This window comes from Scatophagus argus, chromosome 9 (assembly GCF_020382885.2).
Source record: "Scatophagus argus isolate fScaArg1 chromosome 9, fScaArg1.pri, whole genome shotgun sequence".
Lineage (NCBI taxonomy): Eukaryota > Metazoa > Chordata > Actinopteri > Scatophagidae > Scatophagus > Scatophagus argus.
Window position 1 is genome coordinate 19,712,868 of NC_058501.1, and position 27,688 is coordinate 19,740,555.

The following is a 27,688-nucleotide window of genomic DNA, read 5'->3' on the forward strand; positions in this document are numbered from 1 at the left end:
ATCAGTCAGTGTAAATTTATTTAATAAGCCTTCACAAATAAAACTAAACATGTAGCAATTACCTTTTATTTTCTTTTTACAGTCAGTTCATACTGTTATTGCCTCATCTTTAAAGGTATATTTGCCAACTCTGACTCACCAGCATCAAAGCTGAAATAATGAAAAATAAGTATTTGTCTCATGATTTTTTGACATATACGTTACAACCTAACAATGCAAAACAAAACGCTAACAGCGTTAACAGCAACAAAACAACAACAACATGCATGCTCTCCCAATACACAACAGTATTACATTGCATTTCAGCTTCTTTTGGGTTATAAATGCTGGCTCTTTGAGCAATGGTGATAAAAGGATTCATTACAACAAATGAAAAAAAGACATAGAAATAAGGAGAAACTTTACGTAAAAAATAAGTGTCATTGCAAAGTTCAACAAAAGCAGATACATGACAGAAAAAAGTGGTCTGTGTGCCATGGTTTTTAAATTGTGTCATCATGTGCATATAATGTTGTAGTAAAAGAATATCTTATCCAAAGTGCAAACGACTTTTTTTTTTTAAATCCGAACTACCATAAACTGACTACCTCATTTTTTTTTGTTTTTTACTTTCTGACATATTGTAATTAAGATGCTTAAAACTGCAGCTGTAAGAACATTACAACAGCATAAGATACCGTATCAGTGTTCTGTGCCTTCTAATCAGAGACTGAACCCTACCTGCAGCTTTTTAATATAAAATATGAAGGAATTATTTTGCAAAGTGACTAGCATTTTGCATTTCTTTGGTTCAATAGCACATAACATATCAGTGATGTTATTTTTTAAGGCACTCCATTCACAAAATCCTTAGCATTTTTGGCTAAAGAGGAAATTTATTTTCATTCAAACAATGCAGCATTTAAAATAAAAAAAAGGATTTAGCGCATTATCTCCTGGATGAAAATCTGACCCAGACAGGAATCACGAGGAACTGATTTCCTAATACAAAAACAACCTGAGAGGCAGCGTCTGTTATCCTGCGCTACCTTCCTCGCCAATGACTCGGGCTTCTTGAAATGACGAAGGGTGGAAGGTAAAGTCAAGGGAAGGGTGAGAATCTGGCGAACGACTGCTCTATAGGTTGCTGTTGCAGTCGCGGCACAGGATCCTGTCACCGTCGGGGAAAAAGCCGGCACCTACCAGTGAAACAGAGCACTGGGAGCAGGTGAAGCACGGCTGATGCCACTGACGATCCTCAAATGAGATGTACTTTCCTCCCCCGAAACCTGGGACAAGAAGAGCAATGAAGGATGAAACTCTGACTTTGAATTCAGCACGACTCAAGTTGCAACTCACGTCTAATTCGGACAAAAAAATGTGTGAATCAATATTATCATGTACAACAAATTGACGTGATCTTGCCTGTGATTGGTTTGCTGCAGGCCTCGCACTTTTTGGCATACAGGTTTCCAAAGCACTTGAGGCAGTAAGGGCTGTCGTCTCTGGAGGTGAAGTGCTGACCCGCCAGCTGCGTCTTACAGTTGGTGCACACAAAACACTCCTTATGCCACGGCTCATCACGATAGGTCACACCGCCTTTGGCCAGGGTCTGGAGAAAGGTCATGCAGAGGTCCTTATAATTCACTTCCTAAATCTATACTGATGCATGTTCCTGCAGACGAAGGATTCCTCATGCTGCCCATGTGTTTGCATGTAGCATGCAAGGTGGACTTCAACTAACAACTCTGGCAGTTACCTGATAACTTCACTGACCTTTTTACAACGTGTGCAGCGTGGAGCGAACTTGTCCTCATAGCAGGACACACAGTAGTGTTCATCCTTGTCGGGGATGAAGGACTTGGAGCCAATTGGCTGCTCGCAGCTGTGACAGATGAAACAGCCTTCGTGCCATGTAGAGCCTGCGTACTCCAACTTCCTCGTGCCTAACAGAAAGAAAGTGACATGACAAGAGAAAAGATGAAGAGAACGACAGAGAGCAGAGGGTGACATAACTTTTTTTGTGCGTGGAATGAATATTTTACCATTCTCCCAAGGGACTGTTATGGCCATTTTTGGTGGTGATTATACTGAACTATAAAATAATACATTTTCTTTGCATGAAGGCATATAAAACTCATATTGTTTCACAAAAATTTGTTCTATTTTAAAACAAAATACCACAGGCCCCACACTTCTTTCCTACTGCTGGAAACTGGCAGCAGGCCGTACAGAAAGGAATAATGCCATTTTCCCCCTCTGTGTCCCCGACCATCCATCTTCAGTCCCTTGGCTGTTGAGTTTTTTATTATACTGGTAGGTTTATCCTATGTTGACAAAGCGGTTAGTGCGGGGTCGGCGTTTTGTAATACTGCTGTCTGCAGGATGTTTCTCTGCTTCAGGCTCTATGCTGTGGTGTTCTTTAATCAAAACCGCAAAAATCTGCTGCAAAAACATTCCAGGTTAGAAGCGTACAGGAATTACAGCGGCTCAAGGGGGACAACAGCAGCATTTAGTTATGAATATTTGACAAATAAGAGTACACAATTTGAAATTCTTATGTTTAACTTTTGGGGCAGTTTTACTCAAATTCAGACAAGTTTAAACATCTTTGACAGTAATTTGAAATTATTAAACAGGTGTAAAACAAAGAAGGATGTCAACAAAACAAAATCTCTGCAGGGACAGCAGAGCCTTTGCACATTTATTCTGCTCACAAATTTATTTCATCAAATCCATCTGCTAGATGCTTCAGTCCTGAAATTGTAAATCCCTCTACTACAGTTTGCATATAATCTGCTGTCAAAATGCTTTTGAACTGTCTCTGTCTCCTACAGGTCCTCTTGTCCTGGCACCGCATGCCACTATGTAATCCGTTGCTACAGCATGTATTGGAGGTTTGCCTTTTAATCAATAGATTACTTATATATATGTACACTTGGCAAATAAACTGTTTCAGACTTCAAAGGAAGCTAAAACAAGATGCTGAAACTCAATAACAGACATGTTGTTGTAAACCTGAGAGACAAAGACAAGACCATCCTGCAAGACCATTTCTGGCAATGAGAACATCGCTGCAGTTTTATCAGACAAATCTTTTTAACCAAATCATCTCCAGAAATCCGTTTACATGGTGTTGCGATGAAGCTTCTTCTCTAACGCACTTAAAGCCAAGCATCCAGTTGTTTAAACAAAGACAAGTCTCCATTTTTGAGGGTGCACATACTTGAGGCTGTCAGTTCCTTTGTTGGAGCAGAGGAAACACGATGCAGACTTGCAGTTATGTTCAAGAGTCTGCGCACTGTGTACAACTAAGTCACTTGGGCTTCCCTGGTTTCCTTCTCAGGATGACTCACTTGAGCATAACGTATGCTAAACGCTATAATGCAAATATGATTTTAATAAGAAGGCTCGATGTTGCCTGCAGTAAAAATACTCTCTCTGCAATCATTTGCTGCTTCATGAGGAGTGTGTAAAAGTTGCTACAGGGCCGCTGGAATTACTGACTTGCTTATCTCTTCATTTCATCAGCCTGCTGGCAGCCCACCAGTCCCGGGGATCTGGCTTACAGACAACAAGTCGAGCAGACTGTCAATTACTGTGTCACATTCAGCTCTGGCTGCTGCTCAGTGGCGGACCTCCGCTTTTGTGTGTCTCTCTCTCATCTCCTTCTTATTTTCTAAAACCTCTTTCCTTTCTGTGTCTGCTCACTCCATTACATCATTTGTCCCTTCCTCCTGGAGTTTATTAACACGTCGTCATTTTCCAAAGTCACGTGCGTATCTGTCTGGAAATTTGAATTTGCATACTACATGGAAAACAAAATGTGGGGCTGTGAAATGTTTAGCGAGTACAGTGAAGTAGTGAAGCACGATAATATATGGCAGTGTCGAATGCGTCACGTGCCACATACAGTATTTCACAAGTCACTCCCTCTCTCTTCTTGGATTTCAAGTTAAGTTGTTCAAGGTACAAAAAGGTGAGTGGTGGAATGAGTGCTGAATCTCAGCACCTAAACCCGTCCACCTTTACCTGGCATGACGATCTTGTCGCAGGCTACACACTTGGAGGAGAACTCATTACAGTAGCAGTCGTTGCAGAGCAACGCGTCATCCTGGCTGGTGAAAGGCTCATCCGCCAGCGAGCGATCGCAGCGGAAACAGCGGAAGCAGTGCTCGTGATAATGCCGGTCCTCATAGAAGAGCTCCTGTGGGCGGAAGAGGAACTGGAGGTCATTTTACAAATACATCACAAAAAGAGTCTCTACCAAATTTATTTTCATGTTTTACAGTTTCAGAATTGCGACAATTCTATGGAAAGAAAATAAAGAAAAGACTACATGGCTAAACACCAACAACAGTTTCTGGTTACGACAGGAGCAGAGAGGAGAGTACAACTGACAAATGTAATGTCTGTTAGGCAGTAAGGAGTATGTGGTTGCTCTGTATGTGTACATACAGTACTGTACTTGCACACTTCTGTTTAAAAAAGCTCTCACGAGGATGTTGAACTGATTGTCTACAGGGCAACGAGCCAAGGAAATGCAGGCTTTATTTATCATCCACTGCCCACAAAGGTGTTGATAATTCATTGGCCTTCTTAGCTAAACAAACTACTAAGCACCGTGGCCTGCCCCATTCTGTAAACTCCGCTAAGTAGCATATGTCAGTCTTAAATGATCCACTTCATGTCAGTGTTTTCCATTAAGGGCAGATTAAATTTTAACTTGATTGTGGACAAGAGGGAGACATTCCCTCATGCTGCATTTTTTACAGTCTTAGACAAAATTAGCCCACTGGCACGTGTGGACTTTGTGGAAATTGCCTGTATAATTGTATGTTAAATTAGGCTTTACTGTGTCTTGCCACATGAAATATATAGAACACGCCTCATTTAGCATGAATTATGCATCATTCGCATGACATAACCCCTGGTTTAACCATCCAAGGCCATGTCAAAACATGGTAAAAAATGACTTAAAGTTAATTAGGGCAGATGTTTGATGTGCTTTGTCTTTGTTTTAACTGTTAATGTGTAGCTCAGAGTGTGGAAAGACTACAGTCACATGTGGGATTCATTCTCATGCATGTATCACAGAAAATAAATGTGACCAGAAGTATTTTGGTATCTTTTTTCTTTTAATCAAATCTAAAAATGATGTTTCAATTGAAATGATGTACTGTTGTGCGGCAGAGAGCTGATTGCATGTCTGATCATGTTAAAGTGGAGGCCTCACCCTTGCATCATGGCCGATCAGCTCTTTGCACTCATCGCACGTGTTTGAGAAAAGGCTGTCGTAGCAGGGGATGCAGTAGGGGCTGTCATCTGATTGGATGTACTTGCGGCCATACAAGGACTCCTTGCAGTTGTCACAGTCAAAACGGTCAGCCATTGTAATATTCTGCAAGCCTGGAAGAGAGAAAGGAGACATTTGGGGCATCAGCATTTAAAGAAAACAAAAAAAAAAATCAAAAGAAAAAAATTCACAAGAGATGAGGACATGAACCATGGCTGTCAAGAAAATGAGGCAGAGTTCTGAAGGATGATTCTCTCACCTTTGCCGGCACAACGGTTAGACATTCACATCAATAAAGACATCCACTGCCAATATTTATGCTATAAATACTTTGACTCGTACCAATAATGAAGCTGAGCTCAAACAAAACACGCAGTGCAAGTAGGAGCAAGTAGAAAAGGAGAGACAGAGAGAAAGAACGAGAGAGCGTGACACGAAAGGCAGTGCGAAATACCTCTTAACTTTTATTGCTGTGTGATGAAAGTGTGATAGATGGAGGAGGGGGGTGAGGCGGCAAGATGTCACTGCGCTTTCTCTCCCTAACTCCCAAACCCCTTCCTGTGGCTGTCAACCGCTCAAAATCTGCAGCCTAAAGACTGAAGCACCAGTACAAACTGAGCAACCACAGTCATGACTAAGATGCACGAGGAGCTCACACGTCACACTCGCTTGTAATGAGACAAAAATCTATTTGTGAGTACAGCGTGGACCAGAAACAGATACAGAAACTGTGAGAGTACGTGTGTGCACAGACACCTGAAGCTGTCTGATTCCTTAACAGGTGGCTTCCTTTCAGCAACTACACTTACATGTCCTGTATACCAATACAGGAGGTATACTGTCAAAGTGCATGGGTTTTGCTTTGCAATAGACCCCTTGATCATGACTGAGCACACAACAAAGTGACAGAATAATATTGTGAGAGCATTGTGGCAACAATATCAGATTGCCAAAACATTACGGCACGGCTGGAGGAAAGCCCAGTGATAAGTAATACAGGCGTATGGCAGGGTGCACAGCTGGCTATTCATTCCTACCACCCAGTAATAATAATCACCTCTGATATAATAATTAATCAAACTTCAGACCGACCCTGTGCTGCCTGTTTTACACCCAAATCCATACATGCAAAGCTTACACATGAACAGCATATGTACAAAGAATATCGGTGGCATGCAAACACACACGCACACTCACACCCCAAAACACAGGGTGACACAGGAAAGGGAACAAAGACAAAAAAACATCAGTCCCAGAGTCTCATGTTTCGTCTGTCTCGGCCCTTTGCCAGACGTCGACAGTTAATCGTTACGAGTCGAGGTGAGAAAGTCGACATTCAGGCGGATATTCAAAAATAAAGAAGAATATGTAAATGGTCAAGCCTTGCAGTCGTGGCTAATGTTACTAGACTGCCATATTTCTCTATCTAATCACTGAATTGATAAATCTTTAGTATCTGATGTCTCATGTTACAGAACTCATATCTGGAGCTCGTGGCAAAGTTTCAGAATAAGCAGATGTGGTTGGCCAGTGTATACAATGTACAGCAAGTCACTATGTACGTGTCTTTTAACATTAAATTCTGTACATTTGACACACAGCCAACTGGTAAACTCCAGCAACCATGCCATCGGCCCACGTAACGTCAACGTAATGATTGGGTCAACAGAGTGTCAGGCTAAAAATGCAGCACTACGACTTTAATGTTATCTGCAGTGCCAGGTAGGTATGCACTGCCTTCGCTTTCCAGGTAGGAGAACGAGACGAGGCATGACTCACAAAGCCGAGAAGCCAGAGCTATGACGTCTAATGTCAGCTTTAATTTCCAAAGCAAATCAGGCAGCTGGCTAGTGCCCTCCCTGAATTCATATGTATCATCCACTACTAAAAGGCTGCGGAAAGTAGGTCATGAACCTCTTTCGAATAGGTGGAAATACAGATGTCTTCTAACAAAATGACGAATATTCAAACAGATTTCTAAAAAAACCAAAGTCCCCGTACCTGAGATGGATCACTCAGGGTGTTCCTGGTTTCATTTCCCCACCATTCCCATGCAACCTTGGCTTGTCTCCCTCTCTACAAGTGTTTTTATGGTCTCCGGAGATGTGTTCTTGAGCCAGAATAGCTACTTTGCCAGCAATCAGGTTAAGATTAAGTAACCGAGAACTCAATAAAGCACAGATGGGAACGTTACACTCAATTGCAGATTCCAAAGCCTTATACAAAAATATGTATTACTTCAGAAGAAGGGCGTGGTTGACCCCCAGATGTTGTGGCGTTTCATTTCAAAAAGATTTTGACTTCTGAGTATCAGTATCTGAGTGGCCAATGCAGAGCCTGAAATGAACTCCTGATGGCACAGGCTCTCACAGAGAGGGCCATGACGTCAGTGCATTGACCCCTGGGGTGGTGGACTAAGACATGACTGTATGCAGACATCGCTGTCCCGAAACCAACTTGAAGAAGAGAGGATGGATCTGGGTCACAGCGCACTCCAGGTCCAGAGGCCAGCTCTCACAGGGCTTTGTATTTACTAGTGTGTATGCTAACTTCCCAGCAAAGGTCCATCTCCTTCATGTCCAGGACTCAGTGACTAAGAACCTAACTGTGGGTTAATAATGTTCCCAAATACCAGAGCTGTGACTTAATTCATCCCCCTGGGAAAAGTGTGGGCTTCAAGGAAATCACCACTGCCTCCACACAGGACAATGGTCCAGAAATATTGAAGTGAGTTTAATTATAGTACTGCAGCACAAAGTAGGGATCTCTGTTTAATATAGGCAACAGTGCATTCCTTTCCTTTTTAATGATCCAGAGGGAGTTCATCTGAGAGACGGCCTAAAATATATTAAAAATAGAAATATAAAATATATTAAATGCAGCTGTATGGGTCAGTCTGAATGACTCTGCAGAAACGTCTTTATCTGCTTTTCTTAACCCTTATGTAACCACCAACAGTAACTGGAAATGCGGACAAATGGCTTCTCAATGAGAACCACGCAACCTCAGTTTCAAATGTGCTCGATATTTGGGTGAATCTGGCTTTCCAATCAACTAACAGTCAAAGAGAGGCCTTTTAAAATACCGTTAGCCAGGGTGAAGCTGGTGGCCTGGGAGAGAACTGGAGGAGAAATGCAACCAAACCCACACAGAAAATAAAAAGATGTAGAAAAGTATGGATGGAGAGATGGAAAAGACAGAAATTCAGTGGATTAGGGACTAAAACTTTCATAGTTTAAAACCTAAAAAGCAAATCGAAATTAGATGTGTTTATAAATTAAAAACTAAAATTTTCTATTTGACTGCATATGTCATTTTGTTGGCAAATGGCCTAACAATAAGAAAGATAATATCCTTCCATGTCCTCTATTACAGTCATAAAACATGCAACTTGCCAGGTTCAACCCTTTACTTAATATTGTGAGTTGTGATGAACTTTGCATCGCAAATTTCCTGTGGCTGCAAACATTTAGACCTTTTATTTGTTTTCACACATCCGACTATAAGATAGCAGAAAAATGCCAAGGTTACATTCTCATTAGTCATCACAACCCTCCCTGACTGGCTTCAGGGGGTGAAGTTCAGGGCCAACTGTGAGACACCACAGAACAACAGACCAGTGCAAGCAAGCAGGCTATATGCTGTTGCCGGGCAACACAGTCACAGTTGGTGACTGAAGGGCTAGCAGACCCGGTGTCCAGTCCAGTTCCACAGGCAGGCCCCGTTAATCCGCAGCCTAAACTTTGCTTACGCTCCGTTAGATTCCAAACGAAGAGTCCGCACAGCCTGCTGGGAACGAGGCTGCCAGTTCTCCCCCCTCTTCCCTGCTGTACACAGTCTGCTTATAAAATATCTGTTTAATTAAGGCTAGACAAAGCACTTGACATCATGTTTCATCAACAGAGGAGGGAGATCGTCTTGACCGCAGCACGCTGCTCAAGCAAAATGTCAACGCAACTGCAAAATGTCTTCATTTTGTACGGTTTCTCACTGCCAGCAAGTTCTACACTACAACAGAGGAGAAACAAGATTATATTACTGTGTGTAGGGTATAAGAAAATCTACTGTGAAATGCAATTTATGAATTCTCACTGTGAATTGAATTTCCCTCGGGATCAATAAAGTATCTATGTATCTACCTATCTATCTAATTTATGAAAAACAGACCGGTTTTATAAGCCATATTGTCTCGAAGCGGCAACATGGGCTGGAAACTGAAACTAATGCTCGAGAGCAAAAACAGCAGTTCCTCAAACAGCCACTTGAAGCTGGCTCAGAAAGAGTCCGTCCCCATAGGGCAGCCCGTTAAAGTACAGCACAAATAAACATGTTTACAGTCTGGTACAAAACAGTTTGGGTCCAGGAAGGCAGGTAGTAGGTAATTTTTCAGTTCATGACAATTGCACAGGGGTGAATTTCAATATAACTGCCTTGTTTAATTTATATATAATAAAGTGCATGGCTGCTTTGAGTGACAGCTAGCAGCGAGCTGTGTGTGTGAGGCGTGACAGCTCAGCTAGCGTGAGCTACTGAACTTGACTTCTTGGCCTGTTTTTGTGCTGTTGGCGCCTTTTGGAGAACTTTTCATGCAAATATTGGATAAATGCTGTGTGGTTAATTGTCCCAACAGCCATGAGTGGAGGGACTGAAGATGGCCAGCTGAGAAGTTTCTGGAGGAGCAAACACCCGGAGTCAATGGATTCTGATCCAGAGCCAATTGTCAGCAGGAAGAGAGCACAGAGTTCATTTCTTCAACTTTTAAAAAGTGGATTTATCTTCACTGTTGTTTTTCAGCCTACTTCACTTCTTGAGTATACAGAAAGGAGATGGGAAAAAGACGGTGGAGAACAACAGAAAAAAATGTCTGGTCCCTGGTGGTTGGCGCATGCTGTCACTTGCGAGCTGAGCAAAGTATTGTGGTTATTTACATACATACAGCCCAAAGACAATGCATTATGCACAGTATAAATACAAAGCATGATAGTCAGCATTAGCGGTGCATTCAAAAACACATCACACATTTTGCTAAGAAAATTCGCATATTTTCCTATGATCACGCATTTCTTCTATTTTCAGTTGTCGAACTTCAAATCTACTTAAAGTTATCACTACTGTATTACGTATATATTACATCTAGCAAGGATTAAGGATTTTCCATGAGTCCATTAAGTGAAAGTCAGGGCAGCAGCTGTTGTTTTAGTCACTAGTTGACAATGTGTTAGTACGAGACAACAGCTAAGTCTGTTTTTTTTCTTCTTTAGAACAACAACAAAAACATTTTGAGGCTACGACAGCGCAGGGACCGATGTAGGAATAGGCGACCATATCTCCAACATAAAAATGTGACAGTGCGGAAGGGGTGCAACTGTATCCACCCTGATAAGACAACATGACCATTGATGGAAACAGCATCAGAGCCTGCCAGTGATACCTTGGCAGACAATTTTAAAAGGTTTAGTTTATTGCCAAGTGGGAAATGGTATAAAAGTTGTGCTGCAGTATGAGGCCTGCAAGCAATAGAGTTAAGAAGAAACTATTCAACACCAGGGCAGCTGCCGTATTTGTAAGGCTTGTGTTTATAGCCCCATTGTGACTGGTGTGCTTTTGTTTCTGAGTAGATACTTTAAGAAGTGTGGTTTTTACTGTGCATACTAAGGTCTGATTTACTTTTTAAAAAGTAGCGGTTACAAAAGCCACTCGGTCACCTTTAACTGTCTGCTCTTTGGGCAGCAAAAAGACTTACACACCAGAGGAAGGAGTGTGTTGTTGAGCAGTTCCCCTTAAAGTACACATAACTCTGTTTCCTTTTATACAGGTCCCAGGGAGAGCGGTGAAGGAAAACCGAAGAAATCAAACAACAGGACAACAAAAAAATGTGAAGGATAAAGCTGAAGAAGGTGGCATTTAGAGGCAAGAAATTAAACCTGTGACAATTAAATTAAATCAAATTAGAGGAAAAGTGAAACGGCTGTGTTTGGATGAACACATACCGTTACATTGTCCTTTGGTGCCTGGACATCTTCCACACACAGTAAAGCTCCTTGGCTGGCTCGGAGATGGGAAAAAAGTACAGCACTGGAAGCTTAAATATATCATTTGAGGGCCTGGTTGAGCGTATCAAAAATAAAGCACAATGTCAAAAGCACACTTCAGAAAGATCATTTGTGTCTCAGTCCAGTGGCCACTTGAAAGCAGCCCGATGGAGACGTCTGATCTTATTTATTTCAGCGTCTTGTAGCCATGGAAGAGTTTCTGTTTGGTGACTAATGCAGAAAGGCAGAAGAATGAATTGCACAAGACTTTCTTTTTTTTTTAACAAAAATATTTCAGAACTTATGTTATGTTATGACACAATGTCAGGGGGGTTACATTAAGGTTTTGTTTTTTCAAGGACATGGAAACAGAGGTTGTGTCCTTCGGGAGAAGCTTCCAGATTCACGAGACTGTGTGAGGCTACACGAGACGTGACATGAACATGACTAATTTGTGCATATCATCTGCAGTGGTCAGAACCATTCAGGTCACGATAACGCAACGCAAGAGATGGACACTGAAATATATTTCTTACAGAACAGCCTGATGTGCAGCTCCTGCTGGCTTTCACTGCATCAGATAAATGAAGTCCAGTAATCGAAAGGACACACTGAGGCAATGAATCTTATCACAGGAAGAGGAGGAAATTGCTCATGAAGGGGAGATAGTGCTGCAGCCTTGTTCATAAACAGATGTGCTTATTTGGACACACTCACAAGTGATGGTGATGGAAATACATACATTTTAATTATGATGTTAAGAAAGAGTTTTGTTTGCTTAAAAGGTAATAAACTAAATAAATAAAATCCACAATGGCATTTTGGTAAACCATCATGTTGTTTAGTGTAGCTGTCACATCGATTCTGTTCCAGGAATCCAAAAGTGCAATCATCATCATGACAGTGAAGCAATCTGTGGTCGTCAAAGTTTACAGGATGGGGTCTGCATGGTGCTGTGGGGGGGCAACAGAGACTGCTCTCCTGTGGGAGCCTGGGTCAGACTTGACGATAGAGTACAGGCTGTGGGACCAGACACTGGAGCGCAAACCTGTTATTGTCCCTGAGCATTTAAACACCGCCTGGTGTGGAGTGGGAGTTAACGGAGGGCTCAAATGAAAGCCAGAATCATAAACATAAAGGAGGAAAATGACTACCTGCAAGAGAAAATGTCACCGTGGCCTTTGTAATTTGTCTCTTCTTGGCAACTTTTAATGACCATGCAAGTGTATATGACTTGATGTCTTTTAATATTAGCCTTGTTTATGTTGTGTAGCACACACTGCAGCTTTAGAGGAAAGCTACGAGTAAGCAGCAGCTGGCCCGAAAGAACCGTAAGTCAAACCTTCTGAACTCAATCATTAAAAGGATTTGATACGGTGATTTAAACACATAGAAAAGATAAACAACAGCACAGCACAAGCCTGCGCTGATGTATGTTTAGTTAAACTTACTTAAAACACAGATTTGTCATAATCTGACAGCCACTTGGCACGCCGAGACCTGAAGACGTGCTGGCGAGGAGGACTCCATGTGCATATGGATGACAAAAACTCTCTGGAGAAAAGTGCAGCTGAAAGCTCAATTGTCACATCTTATCTGTTGTCTTTCATGAGCCAATCCTGATGGTCCACAATACTTTACCAACACTAAACAATAACATCGCAATTATTTTAAATCATACAGTACTGTCCCAACCACCACGGGGGAAAGTTTGGAACTCAAGAATGAATCCGAATTTATTTTTATAACACTGTGCACGGATGGCCAAAAGACTACATTTTTGGCCTACATTTGTCTTCCTTTGAAGAAAAAAATGCTGCCATACATTAGTGCTTCACATCTGGTTTGCATTGGGGAAACTATGCAGTCAACTCCTGTGTGCCAGTGGAGGTTTTGGAGAGTCATTGCCTGGAGAATGCAAGAAAGGTCGTCTTTTTTTTCCTCTTTTTCTCTCTCTCTCTCTCTGCCGGTATTTGCCAGTAAATGTTTAGATGGCAGAAGGAAAACTAAAGCAAGAGTGAGAAAAGAGAAAAGCAAATCTCAAAAGCAAAGAAAAAAAAAATCCTGACAGTCTGCCAGCTGATTTTTGGAGGTGGTAAACAGTGTGGGGACAGAAGAGGAAAGGTAAGGATTCTGAAAATAATGGAGTTTAAAAGAATGTGTGATAAATAACAATTAAACAAAAGGATTAAAAGCTGCTGCCTACTGAACAGTCACACAGATAAACATAGTGTATATAGTAAAAGGAAAACTGAGAAAGGTGCTGAAAGATCTGAGGCTAACAGTTACATTTTCTGGGGTTCTCACTCTGTGCTTTGGTGTGGCTGCTGGTTTTAGAATAAATAAGTTGAGGAGGGTTGTTCTAAAAACTCTGGACAGCAAGAGTACATTATTTCTCTTTAAACAAATACAGTCATTAATCCCAGAAAACCCTTTACTTCAAAGTTTCCCAGGGCAGATTTGTGCCCAAAAATGGTTATCTTAGCCACTGTCCTGATACTCCATATCCTCCCTGTCATGTGATCCAAGGGATAGGGCATCCCTTTGAAATCTAAAGCCTTCACTGTTTAGTGGAGACCCATCTCAGTTTTGACACCTGCTTTGCTTTGCTCTACAGGACTGCACATTGTTAAAATAAATGTACTCGATTTTTAAGCACCCTGCCTTACGCACATACTGTACTAAACACACGTAACACGGCCCAGTCTCCATTCGAATCTGAGCAGAACGAGAAGTATGCAGAAGTGAGGTCAGGGTACTTTCACTTGCAAGCTGGGTGATTCAGTTACTGGTTTGCGAGCCCCTGGAGAGGATGTTGTTTTCACAAGATCAACCTCCAGAGGGGAACAGAAAGAGCCCTTGTGATGCAATATCTTCAATGGCAAAACAGAAATGTCAGCTTTTGTCTGTGTCTTTGTGACTTTGCTACAGACCAGGCAGGCACAGAACAAATGTCTTGCATGGCACCACAATGGAAAATTGACTATGGAATATTCCGATAAATAAAACAAACTTCTTTAAACTGCCAGAGCCAAGAGATTTAGGGGCCAATTTGGCCTCCTTTGATTTATACAGGTCCTAATGCGGATTTGAAGCATATGCCTTTGAGCTGTTGGGTTAAGAATATTGAGATGCTTTGACTTGGTTGCTTTAGATATGATAACAAATCAGTCATGGATGTTTCTCTTGTCTTTCTGCTATGGCTAAATGTCTTTCTTGCGGAACATGCAGAAGTGTGTTTGTGTCCTTGATACAACTATCAGTGGTCTGTTTCAATTATTCGTATGCTTTATCAGTGGAAAATGGGGGGTTTCACTGCCATTTCACGCTACAAAGAATTACAAAAAAAAAAGGCTCACAATCTCCGTTCCAGTTCATCCCAAAGGTGTTAGATGGGGTTGAGGTCAGGACTCCGTGTGGGCCAGTCAAGTTCTTCCACACCAAACTCATCCAACCATGTCTTTATGGAGCTTTGTTTTGTGCACTGGGGCACAGTCATGCTGGAATAGAAAAGGGCCTTCCCCAGCTGTTGCCACAAAGTTGGAAGCATAGCATTGTCCAAAATGTCTTGGTATGATGAAGCATTAAGATTTCCCTTTACTGGAAGTCAGGGGCCGAGCACAACCCCTGAAAAACTGCCCTTTAAGAAAAAACCCCTCACAATCTGCTCTTTTAGCTCAGTCGATTACCTTTGCGCATAGAATGCAAATTAAAGTCATTCTGGTTTTCCAACACTGTATCAAAATTGGGTCATTAGATAATTTTATACATATATATAATTATATGTATAATTTAAAATCCTTTAGTTAAACGTAACAAAACAGCTGAGTCAAGGTAAGCATGGTGATAATGACTGCGCCATCATGTTGACATCCTGACCACTGCTGTTTATGTGCTGCTTTCATGGCTCTTAGTAACCCACAGGGACTGAACAGCAAGGCCAACACTGAGCCCAAACACACAAAATGGCTCCCACAGGCTGGTCATTCCCAGGTGGTCTCCTAATGTTGCTGAGTCAGCGCAACCAGCCCGGACATCAAGCAGCAGGGTTAAGGTTTCGCAGGCTGCACCATCAGCAATCTAAGCATGCCACACACACACACACAACTGTACAGTACACACCCACAACTGCTAGCAATTATTTATAACTCATTCAGACTTGTGGCTCGTGGCTGCAGTGACGGCACCTGACCCTGAGGTTAATGCCCAGACGAGAACGGTATGTTTTTAAGCACACATCCCAACATCCCCAGACATGAATATTCAGCATGCTGTTATAAGCAGGTGGATGTTTCCAATCACTGGGTGTCGAGGGCTTTCATGCGCATTATCAGCAGCGAGAACAAACTACATTCTTGACAACAGCTGCGCAAATTATCGACCGCAACCGCAACAGACCAAAATACTCACCTCTCTCCCTGTCCGACTCCGTAACCCTGAGAAGATTCATACGACCGGTTCATATGAAGGGGAAAGAAAGCATTACGTTAGCTCAGAAAACCGAGGGGCGCCAGCCAAATGTGAAACGACTGGGATGAATATCTAAGAAGTCATTTCCAGTATATGCAGCCATTTTTTCCCCTTCTCAGACACGTCTCCCTGGCAACATGTAAACAGTGCCCTCATTCCCCTGGACCATAAAACTCTCAGCAATGACGTTCAGCTCTCATTTCACCCTGCATAGCGTTGACTGAGGGCACAACCCAGCGTTTTATTTGGGATGCTGTGGCAATGAAAAAAATCAATGTGAAGGAAGTGAGACACTATATTAATGCATCCCAAACTTAGATCATTCAGCGAGATTTCAGACTTCTCGAGTGGAAACTCTAATACATATGTAGAAAATCAGGTCAGACTTGACTAAAATAAACGTGACAGTTCACCAGTGCATACCGAAAAAAGTTGTTATGTGTGTTTTTAAATCACCACACAGCATAAAACCAAAGATCTAAAAATAAATGTGATAATGTGGGTTGACCTCTGAATCGTCCATGTGAACCATTTTCCTGTCATAAAAACATAATGTAGCATAATGTCTTCTTCCCTTACTCTGGTATGTGCTGTGGGAACCAAATGCAGGTTCATTTCCTACTGGGCAACAACCCCTTTCACCAATGTGGTGCTGATAACAAAGAGGAGTCCAAAGCCAGAACACACACACACACACACACACTCACACACACTGTGCTTCTTCCTGTTACCCCAAACAGAGACATCTCTGGGACTTCTCAGAACCAAAGTCACACACATTTGCCACAAACATTTGCGAACACTCAGTCACAATGAAAAACAGGCGCACTACGTCTAAACACACTGACACAATCCTGCACAAAAGGACAAAGTCGCACATACGCAGACAAGGACGCACCTGCCGGCCACGCGCAGGAGTAGTCACCCACCTATGTTAGTACACACACGAACACAAAGCTGAGGGTAGATAGAGGGATCAAACAAAAAATAAACACAGCAGCCATGCTGGAAGACAATGGGTGAGTTGTGCAGGAAGTGCAGACACAGCGAGAAGTTTGTTCAAGTCTCTTTGTGGGTACTTCCTGTCAAGTGTAATTACCCCTCATATTCACAATCCCTGGATTTTTTGCTTACACAAATGACGCTGATATGATCAAACAATTTGATGTATTTAGGAAATGAGTTTCAAACAAAGTGGGAAGATATTGGTTATAATAATCTAAACACATCGAATAGATGGTGATTTCAAATCAGACTGACGCACTGCGACTGACTGCTGCCAAGCAACCCTCCTTAGTCCTCAATCCTCATCAGCAGAACAGAAGATGGAGGCTTTACTTATTCAAACAATGATGTCATCACGGGGGAGACTACCAGAGAGAGAGAGAGAGAGAGAGATTTAAACTGCAAAGGATGATAAAAGTCAGTTTCCATTCAGCCTCTACTGGAGATACCATAAATTTCGCCCGATAATTCTGCACACTGTAGCAAAAAAAGGAAAACTAGCTGGATGCTGTAGGAACATCTCTCTCTTGACCTAATTTTTATGATCCCAGAGAGAGACCACCTCCTTTTCCTCTTTGTAACTCCCCCCATTTGCTTTGACCTCTAAGTAGGTTGCTGAGGAATGAGTCATGTGTCCATCAGGTCGTTTTTGCTCGCTGGAACCCAAACACACACTGATGAATTGCAGCATAATCAGGAAGTGCATATGTGAGTGGTACACTAGTGGAGGTGAGAGACCTCAGGGTCATTAATCCCCCCTCGCTACACCACCAGGAGAATGTCCCTGTTCTGAAATGCAGCAGGCAGGCCGTGTGGCTGGAATGAGCTCACTTCAAAAGGCGTCCATAAATCATGCTGCCGTGCATCCCAGCACAGCCTCCACCCCCCCACCCCACCAAGTCACTCACCCACCTACCATTTTCTCTTTTTTCCTGCAGTCCTTCAGTCCAGGTTCAGTGCCTTTGTGCGTTATTAGTTCTTACTTGTCATTTGTGTTTTAGTCTTTTGTATCTACCCACACTGCCGGGATAGCTGAATTTAATGATGTGGTAACCTAATGGTGTGCAAGTCATGTAGAAATCAGTCATAACAAAGGAACCGGTGACTGGAGAAGTGGTAGTGATAGATGTAAACATGTACTCACCTAAAAGCGATTTGCATTTGTATTAAAAAAAAGCAGCACTCCCTTTGGTAAACAATGGATTAATCTGAGGTTCGTTCATCAAGTCTGCAGGAGAGCTGCAAGTTCAGAAATCCTAGCAGTAGTAGCTAGTTTCTCGACTTTGCCAGAACAGGGCTGCAATCCGTCAGGTTCTTATCTCCTAGTGTCACACATTGGGGTCTCTTTATCATGCAGCCATGCAAAACACCATTCATCTTCCACACCTAATTCATTATCAGTGATAAAATGCAAAGTCCCAGCTGCAGCTGTTAAATGGAGAGATGACGTTAAAACAGGTGCTTCGGTAAACTCTGATAGCGTGGTTGAATTATGTTGCTTCCAAAGCAGACCTGTCTATCTCTGTCAATCTATTAACCACAACACTCGCCCGACTCTTGTCCGACCTCATTCTGCCTCTGTCCTGCTTCTCTTTCCTGCATAGGCGTATTCCTGGCTTTGAGGGCTGTGGTAACGGTGATCAACACAAAACAGACACAAACAAAGGGGGAAGCCAGTTGGAGTCACAAGGTTCTTGTCACGACTCCATGGCCTCTTCATCGATCAAGTTAGGGTGTAAATATGTGTCTCATGTCGATTAATGTAACAGATACTCGGCTCTGTCGTGATTACTGGACTCTTTGAATCCAGTAGCGCTGGTAATATGAATGTTAAACTCACACACAGTGCTGTGCAGAGGCACTGTAATACTCCCCTGATAGGTCACCTCAAGCATGACCAATGAGCATCATCCTGCATGACTTCTTATACCATAGCACACTTCCATTTTTTTCCCTTCAGCAATCATTAAACCCTAAACAGTTTCCACTCACCACCGTTGAGAGGGCGTGCAATGAGATGAGGGATGCGGGGTTTTTAAGGGGGGTTGAATACTTCCACAGTGAAGTCATGATGCTTGTGTCACTAGCCTTCTGCTTTGCTCACCGTCTGGCCCCCATTTTACCCATTGATCTAATTTCCATGGCCAACATTGGATGTGGTTCTGTTTGAAGCTGCATGTTTAGGCCTATTAAAGTGTGACAGAATTGCAAACGGATGGTGAACCTTAGGAGAAGTAAAGAAGACAAAAATGTTTGCCATAGTTTTGAGAGGATTTGATTAAACAGAGTGTATAGTTCAGTGAGGTGGGGAAAAAAAAATCGTGTTTAACCCCTGGGGATTAACAAGCTTCTTGCGTCCTACCTGAGCTGATTTTCATTCACGTTTGTCATGAGAATGTGACAAAATCTGAAGTCTCTTTCCCTCAGGAAATGACACCAATTAGCTCTCACTATATTTAAAACGGAGAGTTCATCTGGTTTGTCTGAAAATCTTGATTTTATCTTAATGCCTGGCTGCTTTTGCTTCTCGCTGGGTTCGCATGCAGCAGTTAATGACCATTTATATATCACCTATATGTGGACTGGCGGCAGAGATGTGTTACATTTGCACATTGCTGCTGCTAATGTGGTCAAGCGCCATCTCTATAGGTGGTTTTGGCGGAATGCCTGAGATATACACACTACATCAAGCTGCCAGTTGTAATGGGGGTCTGTATCTGTCACATAAGTCATCCAACATCACAGACACAGTTTAATTTCTGGGTATAACTGCACAGAACTCTTAATGCTCAGATAAGACGAAACCCACGACGCTATCGTTAGACCTGACCGGCTGACTTCTTTAAGCGCCTGTTGTTTCTAAGGCAGGATCAAAGACTTGTCCAGAGACACAAAAATACATTTCTTTTAAGGCCGAGTGTACCATTGATGACAATGGGCCCCGACATCTGTAGCATTTCCCCATTAAATGAAATAGCTACAAAAGCACACCAAGTCACTGTTCTTCTACTTCACTGTACCATCTGTGTAATATATGATTTTTCCAGCTGTGGAAGAGAGACAGGAGGCTATGGCATCTGATAAAAATAATTATAATTACGCATGTGTTTTTGTAATCTCTGGGACCTGCGGTAGCAGCAGAACCACAGAATGGTGGCATCACAGGACTGTATGTGGCTAAAAACACTGAATATATTTTAAAAATATGTTTTAAAAAATCTTTACTGGTTTCTGAATTTGTGCTACCTTTCAGCCTTAGTTAAGTCCACAGAATAGAGGCTTCTATATGCAATTTTAGGGAAATATACAGATTATAAAACTGTCTTCTCCGGCAGATATCTCAGATACATAGAGATACTATTTAAAATGATTGAGGTTGTCCTCCATGCTCAGTGCTGCATGTGAGGACTTTTGAAGCTTGGTTAAAAAAAAACAAGAAAACTGTCCAGCTACGGCCCCAATGTCTTTTGTACCTCCATGGGTCTACCAACACCAGATGATTATGCTAAGTTAAAGTCAAGCAAAGCAACAACACTATTCTCTGGCACTGAAGGTCTGTGAATCATTTGGTAATTATGCTGAAAGTTAAAGCTCTGATCTCCCTCTGGACTGAGTTATGTCCGATTATGCCAAACATCCTGAGCTCAATAAGATCTGCTAGTTTTGAGCATGCTGTCAAACAAAGCAGTACTTCACTGCAATGATCTCACTGCACTACTTTCAAGAACTTTAATTGCATGAGGTGAACGAGAGCTGACGCTGGAAGCTTCGACGGAGTCACAACATGTTCTTTCTTTTGTGTACATTTGTTGTGATAAGGGTAAATAGTTGCAGCACGTAACAGAAACTTTTCCAAGGTGGAGAGGTGGTACGCGCAGAGTGATCTACACACAGTAGGGACTTAATTCGTCTTCGATTACACTTTTCTGTGACAGACCGTTGACAGATGCGCCCACAGGCTGTAACAGTGTGCTCGGCCACTCCTCTCTACATCCCATCCTTTCGTTCTCTCTCTTAACTTCAACCGAAGAAGCCAAGAAATCCCTCCTTAGCTCGCTTTTACTTGTCACTGTTGTAAATCACCATCATCTTCTCGTTGAGGAGTTAGCATCCTTTTATAGCCACAGCAAGGACGCTTTCTGCCATTTATGGCTCCTCCGAGGCACCGCAAGAGGGCCGATTAGTATCCCATGAAGGTGAGAGAACACAGTGAAGCACAAAAAAAGGCCAAGAAACATCCCTCTTCCTTCCTACTCCAATGCAATGATAGCTTTACAAACAAGTGCCATAGTGTACCCAAGCAGTGCCAAGTTCACTCTTCTCTGTGACCAACATAAATCCACACCTCACTTTATACGTGTGTGACAAATCTGGTTTGTCTCAGCCTGTCTCCACTGCAGAGACTACTGTCTCTTCAACAGAGCCATAGGGACAAAAGTGAACTGTGTGTGTGTGTGTGTGTGTGTGTGTGTGTGTGTGTGAATACTGGTGAGCAAAAGACAGAGAGAAGGAACAATGATTAAAGAGAGATGGTGTAAGACATTCTGGGCAAAGAGTCACATTCTTGATCGCTCGCTTGTTTCATCATGCAGAGCAGGCATTTTAGTGTTTACTTACAGCAAGGGGAATGCTCTCGCTCACAGCTGCACTCCAAATAAACAGTCCTGGATTTATCAGTGACAAGATATTGCACATCTAATCTGAACAAGTAACAGCTTTTCATGCAGTCCCAACAAGTCAGGTCATTCTGGTTCTTCCCAGGAAGACAGTTGTGCAACAGAGAGAACATTTTGCACACATTTGAATAAAAATGTGCACATGCTAAACACAAACACCTTGCCATACACCCACACTCTAATGAGTGTACTTCCTCTGCCATGATGTCACAGTCTGGGCTCATTCTTTGCAGATGTGGGAGCCAAGCCTATTAAGTGTTTGGGAAGCAATCAATACTGATGCAGTTGGCATTGCGGCAAACTGAAGTTACTAGCCATATAAAGACACAACTACCACAGCAGCGGGGGGTGAACAAGGGGATAGAGTAGTGGCATGGTGGAACAAACAACACACGTACTCAATGCCAAGGCTAAATTACCCCTGCAAGACAACTGTTATGAGAACAGAGTCCTGCGAGCAAATACTCTGTTAACGGCCCACTCGCTCTGGGTTTACAGTATTTTGAAAGGTGACATTTTGAGCCCCGGGCATTGTTGCCTTGTTTGAGGCCTGCTGTGTATTACTGCGTGGTTAAGGACTGCTTGCCACATGGTCTCAAATTATTGCCCAATTAAGCCAGTATGCAGGAACATCCAATGGGAAGGATGACGACATCGCTCTTCCCATCGAAATAAAACCACCCTGTCAGTAATAGTTTCTGTTGAAGACTCGCGGGCTCATACTACAGCTATGTTTTTATTACAGGTTCCAATTCAAAGATGCCAGGATGGGTTGAGTTGTCAGCCAGTGTCGAAGATTTGATAATTCTACTATTAGTAAAGCACATGGCAATTGAATAGTGATCCACGTCTGACAGAAGCCATGACTGTAACTGTAGATCAGGGGGGCCAGTGATTACCTCACAACATCACCCGAAATTAGATCCCCTTCCGATGCCAGATATGAAGATGTTATCTTACACTTTGACATTAAATGTGGCTCTTTGTTGTACTCTTTGTTGTCATCTCTCTTAATGGAGAGCATCCTTGCATGCTGGAGAAATTCTCTTCACCCAACATTCTTCTCCTCAAGTGTCTCCATTAACTATAGCTCATCCTGTGATTTAGCCATTAGCCACAGCCCAACATAACCATTAGTTATATGAATTCATGATAACTATCATATTACCAGTTGTATAAAAACCACTGCAATTTGTCCACAGACTTTAAATTGGTGCTTGCCCCTCAATTCTCCCTTCTCCCTGCTACTTGATGTGACTTGCTTAGTTGGTTTTGGAGGCCAGTGTTGCTGACAAAATATATCCAGCTGTCTGTTCTTATTTATGGCCTTCTTTGCAACACTTATTCCCTGGGTATACATGTACTGTTTTCCCAGGATAACATCTTCTAATGGAAGCCAATGTATTGGGCAAATAGTAACACTGAGCAATCCTCGATGGCATAGCACACTTTCTTTGGCCGCCTTCCAACCCACGGCAGAGGTGAAGGAGTTCCAAAGAAATACAGACAGGTTTATCTTGGATATGACCGTGCACATGATCGTCATGCTGTGGAGGAGTTGCTAACCGTCGTTATAGCATTTCACTCATCAAATCCTGTGAATTTGTACATGCCATCCACTTCTGCTGCCGTTTGACCCTACCCTCCTACCTTTAGGCGAGGGTGCAGGGAAACAGTCATGGCTGACTCACTTGGTCACGGCATACATTCACAACAGACATAATGGGATGATGTAGCAGTGAATCGACAAGCTTCCTGCACCCAAATAACATCTGTTTCTTGTGAGACATGAAAAGGAAACTCTGATAAGGTAGAGGGGGTACCATTAACTCTATGTATAATAAATATAACAGACAGTAATTACGCAAGACCTTTACTTTAGTATTTTCTTTTCATTCCGCTTTCTACTACTCTGCTAAATTTCAGAGGGAAATATTGTACTTTTATTGACAGATTTAGTAGATAGTAACTTTACTTATTATTTTTTAGCAAAACACACAAAGAGCTTGTAAAATGGGATGTTTTATTTTAAATAAAACAAGAGATTAGTTGAATAATAAATTAGTTGAAAATGAATTGGCAGCTATGTTGATCATTGTTTACATTTTTTTTTTCCCATTTAAAGTGGATTAATGAAGTAAATAATCAGCAGAGTAATGAAATTTATTAGCTACAATCCCATACAGAATAGTTCAAAATGAGTTCCACCTCAGCCAACTACAACAGTAAAATCCTGTTTTTACATTAATGCATGAATAATAATATTTTTTTTTACTGCACTTAATACTTTAACTTTAAATATTTTGAGTACATTTTCCTGATTGTACCTGCATACTTTTACTTTAGTGCAGAACTTGACAGAGTATTTATACAGTGTGGTATTAGTACTTTTACTTAAGCAAAGGATCTGGATACTTCCTCCACTACTGAGTGAGGCAAGGTCTAGTTTTAACATAACATATAATTAGTTTGTATTAAACCAGTAAGTGTGCAATTCTGTGCTTACAATTTGGTATTTCCTTTGAAAACAGCACTTCCTTTGAGAGTAACAGGTAAGTGCTAGGTGTAGACCTGTAATTGTATGCCTACAAGATGTAATTACCCCATTAGCACAGAGTCAGTTACCTTTTGCACTCCTTAGCTGCCTTTTATAAAGTTTATGTTTACTTTACATAAAATGTCACATGGAGTGAACACTGCGGCAGAGAGTGTTCAGAGAGTGAGATAGAAACAGAGTGTGTGTGTGTGTGTGTGTGTGTGTGTGTGTGTTGGGGGGGGTATTGCCTCCCACAGAGCTCCTGTCTCAGAGGATCAAGTTTCAGACGTTTACCAACAAAGCATCCATGGAGGAAGTCTTGTGCCCCTCACAATAACACCACAGCACCTGGCCATCCCCACACAGGAAACCTGAGGTCACTTCCCCCCTCTCAGGGAATCCAGACACACTCCTGCTGCCAGCCACGCGCCCCCACAGCCTACTGAAGAGGCTGATTACTAGGAGGAAAGGACTTGGAAACACATATACAACAAACTAAGAAGAGCATCAAAGAAAATACGCAGTTGAAGACATACGAGTTCATAAGTTTAAAAGAGTTTAAGTTCCCCTTTTCGGTTTTACATGTATCACAGATGTGATGTGTTTTAATCAGTATCAACAGCTAAAAGCTGGATTGGGCTGCACAGTGCAATTCTGGTTGGAACCACATGAATGAGAGGTTGAAAACCAGGTATGCACCCTAATAGCTGCGCTGGAATGATCAGATCAAAATGAACATGTGATCAATGATCAGATGCCAGCTTTTAAACCAAGGTGAGGATACAAACAGACAGAAAAGAAAAAAAGTAAGCAAACAAGTTCTAGAGAGAGAGAGAGACCCCATATCTGTTAGAATTTGACAAACAGGCCTTGAACAAATGTGCCTGAAGCACACGCGTGGCGTTAGAGTCTAAAAGTAAAAATCATCAGATGTGACCATCAGTTTTGGTCTTTCTGTCAAGGAACGTGACAGAAAGTGATGGGAAAAGTACAAACTATGTCCAGTGTAGGGACAGACTGCTGCAGAATGCTGAACGAGAACTGCTTCAACACAAATCTAAATTCTGCTCCCTAACCACCTGCAACCACTTGACCGCTGGTTCTCCATCATTATCGTTGGCTTGGTTTCAAACGATGCCAACCCATAAAACCAGCCACAACCAGTCCGAGTCATTTAGCTGCAGTCCCACTGCAGTCTGCAGCTGGCCGCGGTCCAAACACCACGCGGGGCTAACCTTTGGAAAACACCGAGACCTCCGAAGAATGTGACCATGGTCAATGCAACAGGGAGGGCGGGAGGAAGAGGAAGAAAGCAAACAAATACATTATACAGCCTGTGGGCTCCGTCAAGGCAAACTTCCCAGATGTTAAATGGGACAGAATGACAGGATTTTGGCGGAATAATTTCTGCTCGTTACTGTGACAAACAGTTTGTGTAAAAACAACCTATCAATGGTGGAGTTTTGGTCTTTTCCGCCGGGGTGTCACTTATGTGGTAACAGGCAGAAAAGACATGAGGGCAAATTCTGCTTTTGTGATTGGAGGACTTGAAGCCTTTGATATTCCAGTCATAATTTCAGCAACGAGGAATCGAGTGGTTGTAAATCAGAAATGCTCTAAATCAAACCTGTCTAAAATCTGTATGTTGAAGATCAATCAAAGCTTGACTAATCATGTTTTATACTAACAAAGACTCATAATTATCAGCTTACTTTTCCTTTCCCTCTCACCCCATTTAGCATCTTTCAACTCGGTGTTGAGATGCTCGCTGCATCGATACTTTTGTCGGTCTCAGCGTTCTTGTCAACCTCATTTCCAGCAGCAGCAGCATGCAGCTGTTTGCAGCTGAAGAAATGCCTTAATAAATCCAGTGTAGGCCACAACAAGCTGGTGGATGATTAAAAAAAACTAAAGAGCCACGTATTTCCCTTAGGAGTTGGTAGAGACCGAAAACCGAGCTAACAGGACTGACGACTTACGTTTGCCAAAATCACCCAAAAATAATGATAATGTTGCTCAGTGACTGGATAAATAAGCAAACATTTGCAGACAATTTTAGATTACATACAAACAGTGTTACTGCAAAAAAGAAGAGTTACTACAGGTGAACAGAAACAATGGGGGGTACTATAAGGCTTAATAAAATATTAAAAAGCAAAAATAAATACTTTCTTTATCCGACATAATATTCTATTTGCGCGTCTGAGAGCCCAGAAAAGCATTCTGATGTCAAAGATCCTTCCAATCTTCATCTCTATTCTTCTATCCTCTCCGAGCGCATTGAAAGAAACACGTAAGATCTCGATCAGATTATCCTTTTTGGCAACCTCCAACACTTTCCTTTCCCACGGGTGACCACTGCACCCAGATGACGCAACAGGTGAGGCAACAAGCCATCATCACGAGGATGACACTACTACTGTGCGCTGCGATGTGATGATGCACGTCCAAAACAAACCTAGAAGCTGCAGCACAGACACACCCTTCGCAGACACATGGCTGCCATAGCCCACTTCCTGGGGCCGAGTGGCCAAAGAAAAGACAAGTTTAGCTTCACACACACACACACACACACGCTGGTCATCTGGCAGCTTCTGTGACACAACAGTTGTTCCTTAATCCGTCATCCCACACAGTTCAGAGGGCCACATTGCTCAATACAGTCGGTCCCTCCACTGCTGAAGATGCTGTTTATTTGATTTGCTGCCTTACATCTCTGTGGGTGTACATTATATTACATAAGGGCATGTGTGCAGGTGCGACACTGTGATTAAAGAGGAAACAGCAGAAAACAAAGAAAGCAGAAAAGCACACAGGCAGACAGAAAGCAGACAGAAAACATCCAGCCCCCCCCCCTCAAACTTGTCACAGTGAAGTGGCTCCTCTTTTGTCAGACTTTTAACTTTGCAGATTTCTCCCCAGGCAGCTTGTTTGACTAAGGTGTGAACTATTAAGGTTTGTCATGATGTCAAGCCCACGCCTGCTTTAATCTTTACACTCACAGATTTTTTTTTTTTTTTTACCGAACAGCCAAAACTCTGAAACTGAAAAGAGTAATCATGATCTTAAGGTGTTAAATTAGGATATGTTTACAGATCACAATTACAGGGCAACTCACCATGCTATTGCAAGTTGGCATAATGACAATAATAATAATGATGATCATCATCATCATTATTATTATTGTTGTTTTTAAACCATTCACCTTGGAAACTTTGGCCAAAGGGAACAGGGTTTGTCTCTAAAAACTTTCATTTCCATTGATTACAGACAGTTATGCTATTCCTGGTAACCACAACGGCTGCAGTTAACAGACTTCGGTGGCTCCTTGTGTCATTCATTCTCCTTTGAAAAGCTCAGTCACAGCTGCTGTCGCGCTTCAGATGCCATTTGGGATAAACATTTCCGAGTTATTTCCTAACTCAGGTCGTAGAGGTGAACAGTGAAAACGCACAAAGGTCTAGATAGGTATGGAAAGAAAAAAAGAAGTGGTGTCCTACCAGGAGTTATGTCTGGAGGTCTGCAGGCACCTTGAACAACTGTTGTAAGCCGCACCTCTCTGTCAGCAGACGCTCGTTCAGATCTGAGATCAGTTTGCAGGAGCGTCGCCCTCCAGCAGGAAAACTTCTTGCGTTTCTTCTGACAGTAGTCAAATCTCTGCGACCGGGGGTGTTTCAGCTCGCCGGCTACATTT

At 42.3% G+C, this 27,688-nt stretch overlaps 1 protein-coding gene across 4 annotated transcripts; it reads right to left on the bottom strand.

Moving 5' to 3' along the window:
• fhl3a (four and a half LIM domains 3a) lies at positions 1-27,677 on the bottom strand. 4 transcript variants are annotated; one of them, XM_046400860.1, is made up of 7 exons: positions 27,495-27,585; positions 26,453-26,510; positions 5,216-5,388; positions 4,012-4,186; positions 1,756-1,925; positions 1,405-1,591; positions 1-1,268 (listed from the first exon to the last, which is right to left on the bottom strand). In XM_046400860.1, exons 3-7 carry the CDS (start codon positions 5,369-5,371, stop codon positions 1,117-1,119), a joined length of 840 nt encoding a protein of 279 aa, XP_046256816.1. In that variant the 5' UTR covers positions 5,372-5,388; positions 26,453-26,510; positions 27,495-27,585; the 3' UTR covers positions 1-1,116. The 4 variants fall into 4 exon arrangements, with proteins under 4 accessions (XP_046256816.1, XP_046256817.1, XP_046256815.1 ...); XM_046400861.1 differs by lacking the exon at positions 26,453-26,510 and having other exon boundaries at positions 27,495-27,677; XM_046400859.1 differs by lacking the exons at positions 26,453-26,510; positions 27,495-27,585 and adding an exon at positions 15,718-16,155.
• Positions 27,678-27,688: the final 11 nt, after the last annotated feature.

Coding starts and splice junctions, on each gene's coding strand:
- fhl3a (XM_046400859.1), bottom strand. CDS start 15,757: ATGAATCTTCTCAGGGTTACGGAGTCGGACAGGGAGAGAG. Junction 5,389..15,717: donor GGAGTCGGACAGGGAGAGAG/GTGAGTATTTTG, acceptor TCTCTCTTCCAG/GCTTGCAGAATATTACAATG. Junction 1,592..1,755: donor GCTGCACACGTTGTAAAAAG/GTCAGTGAAGTT, acceptor ACCTTTCTCCAG/ACCCTGGCCAAAGGCGGTGT.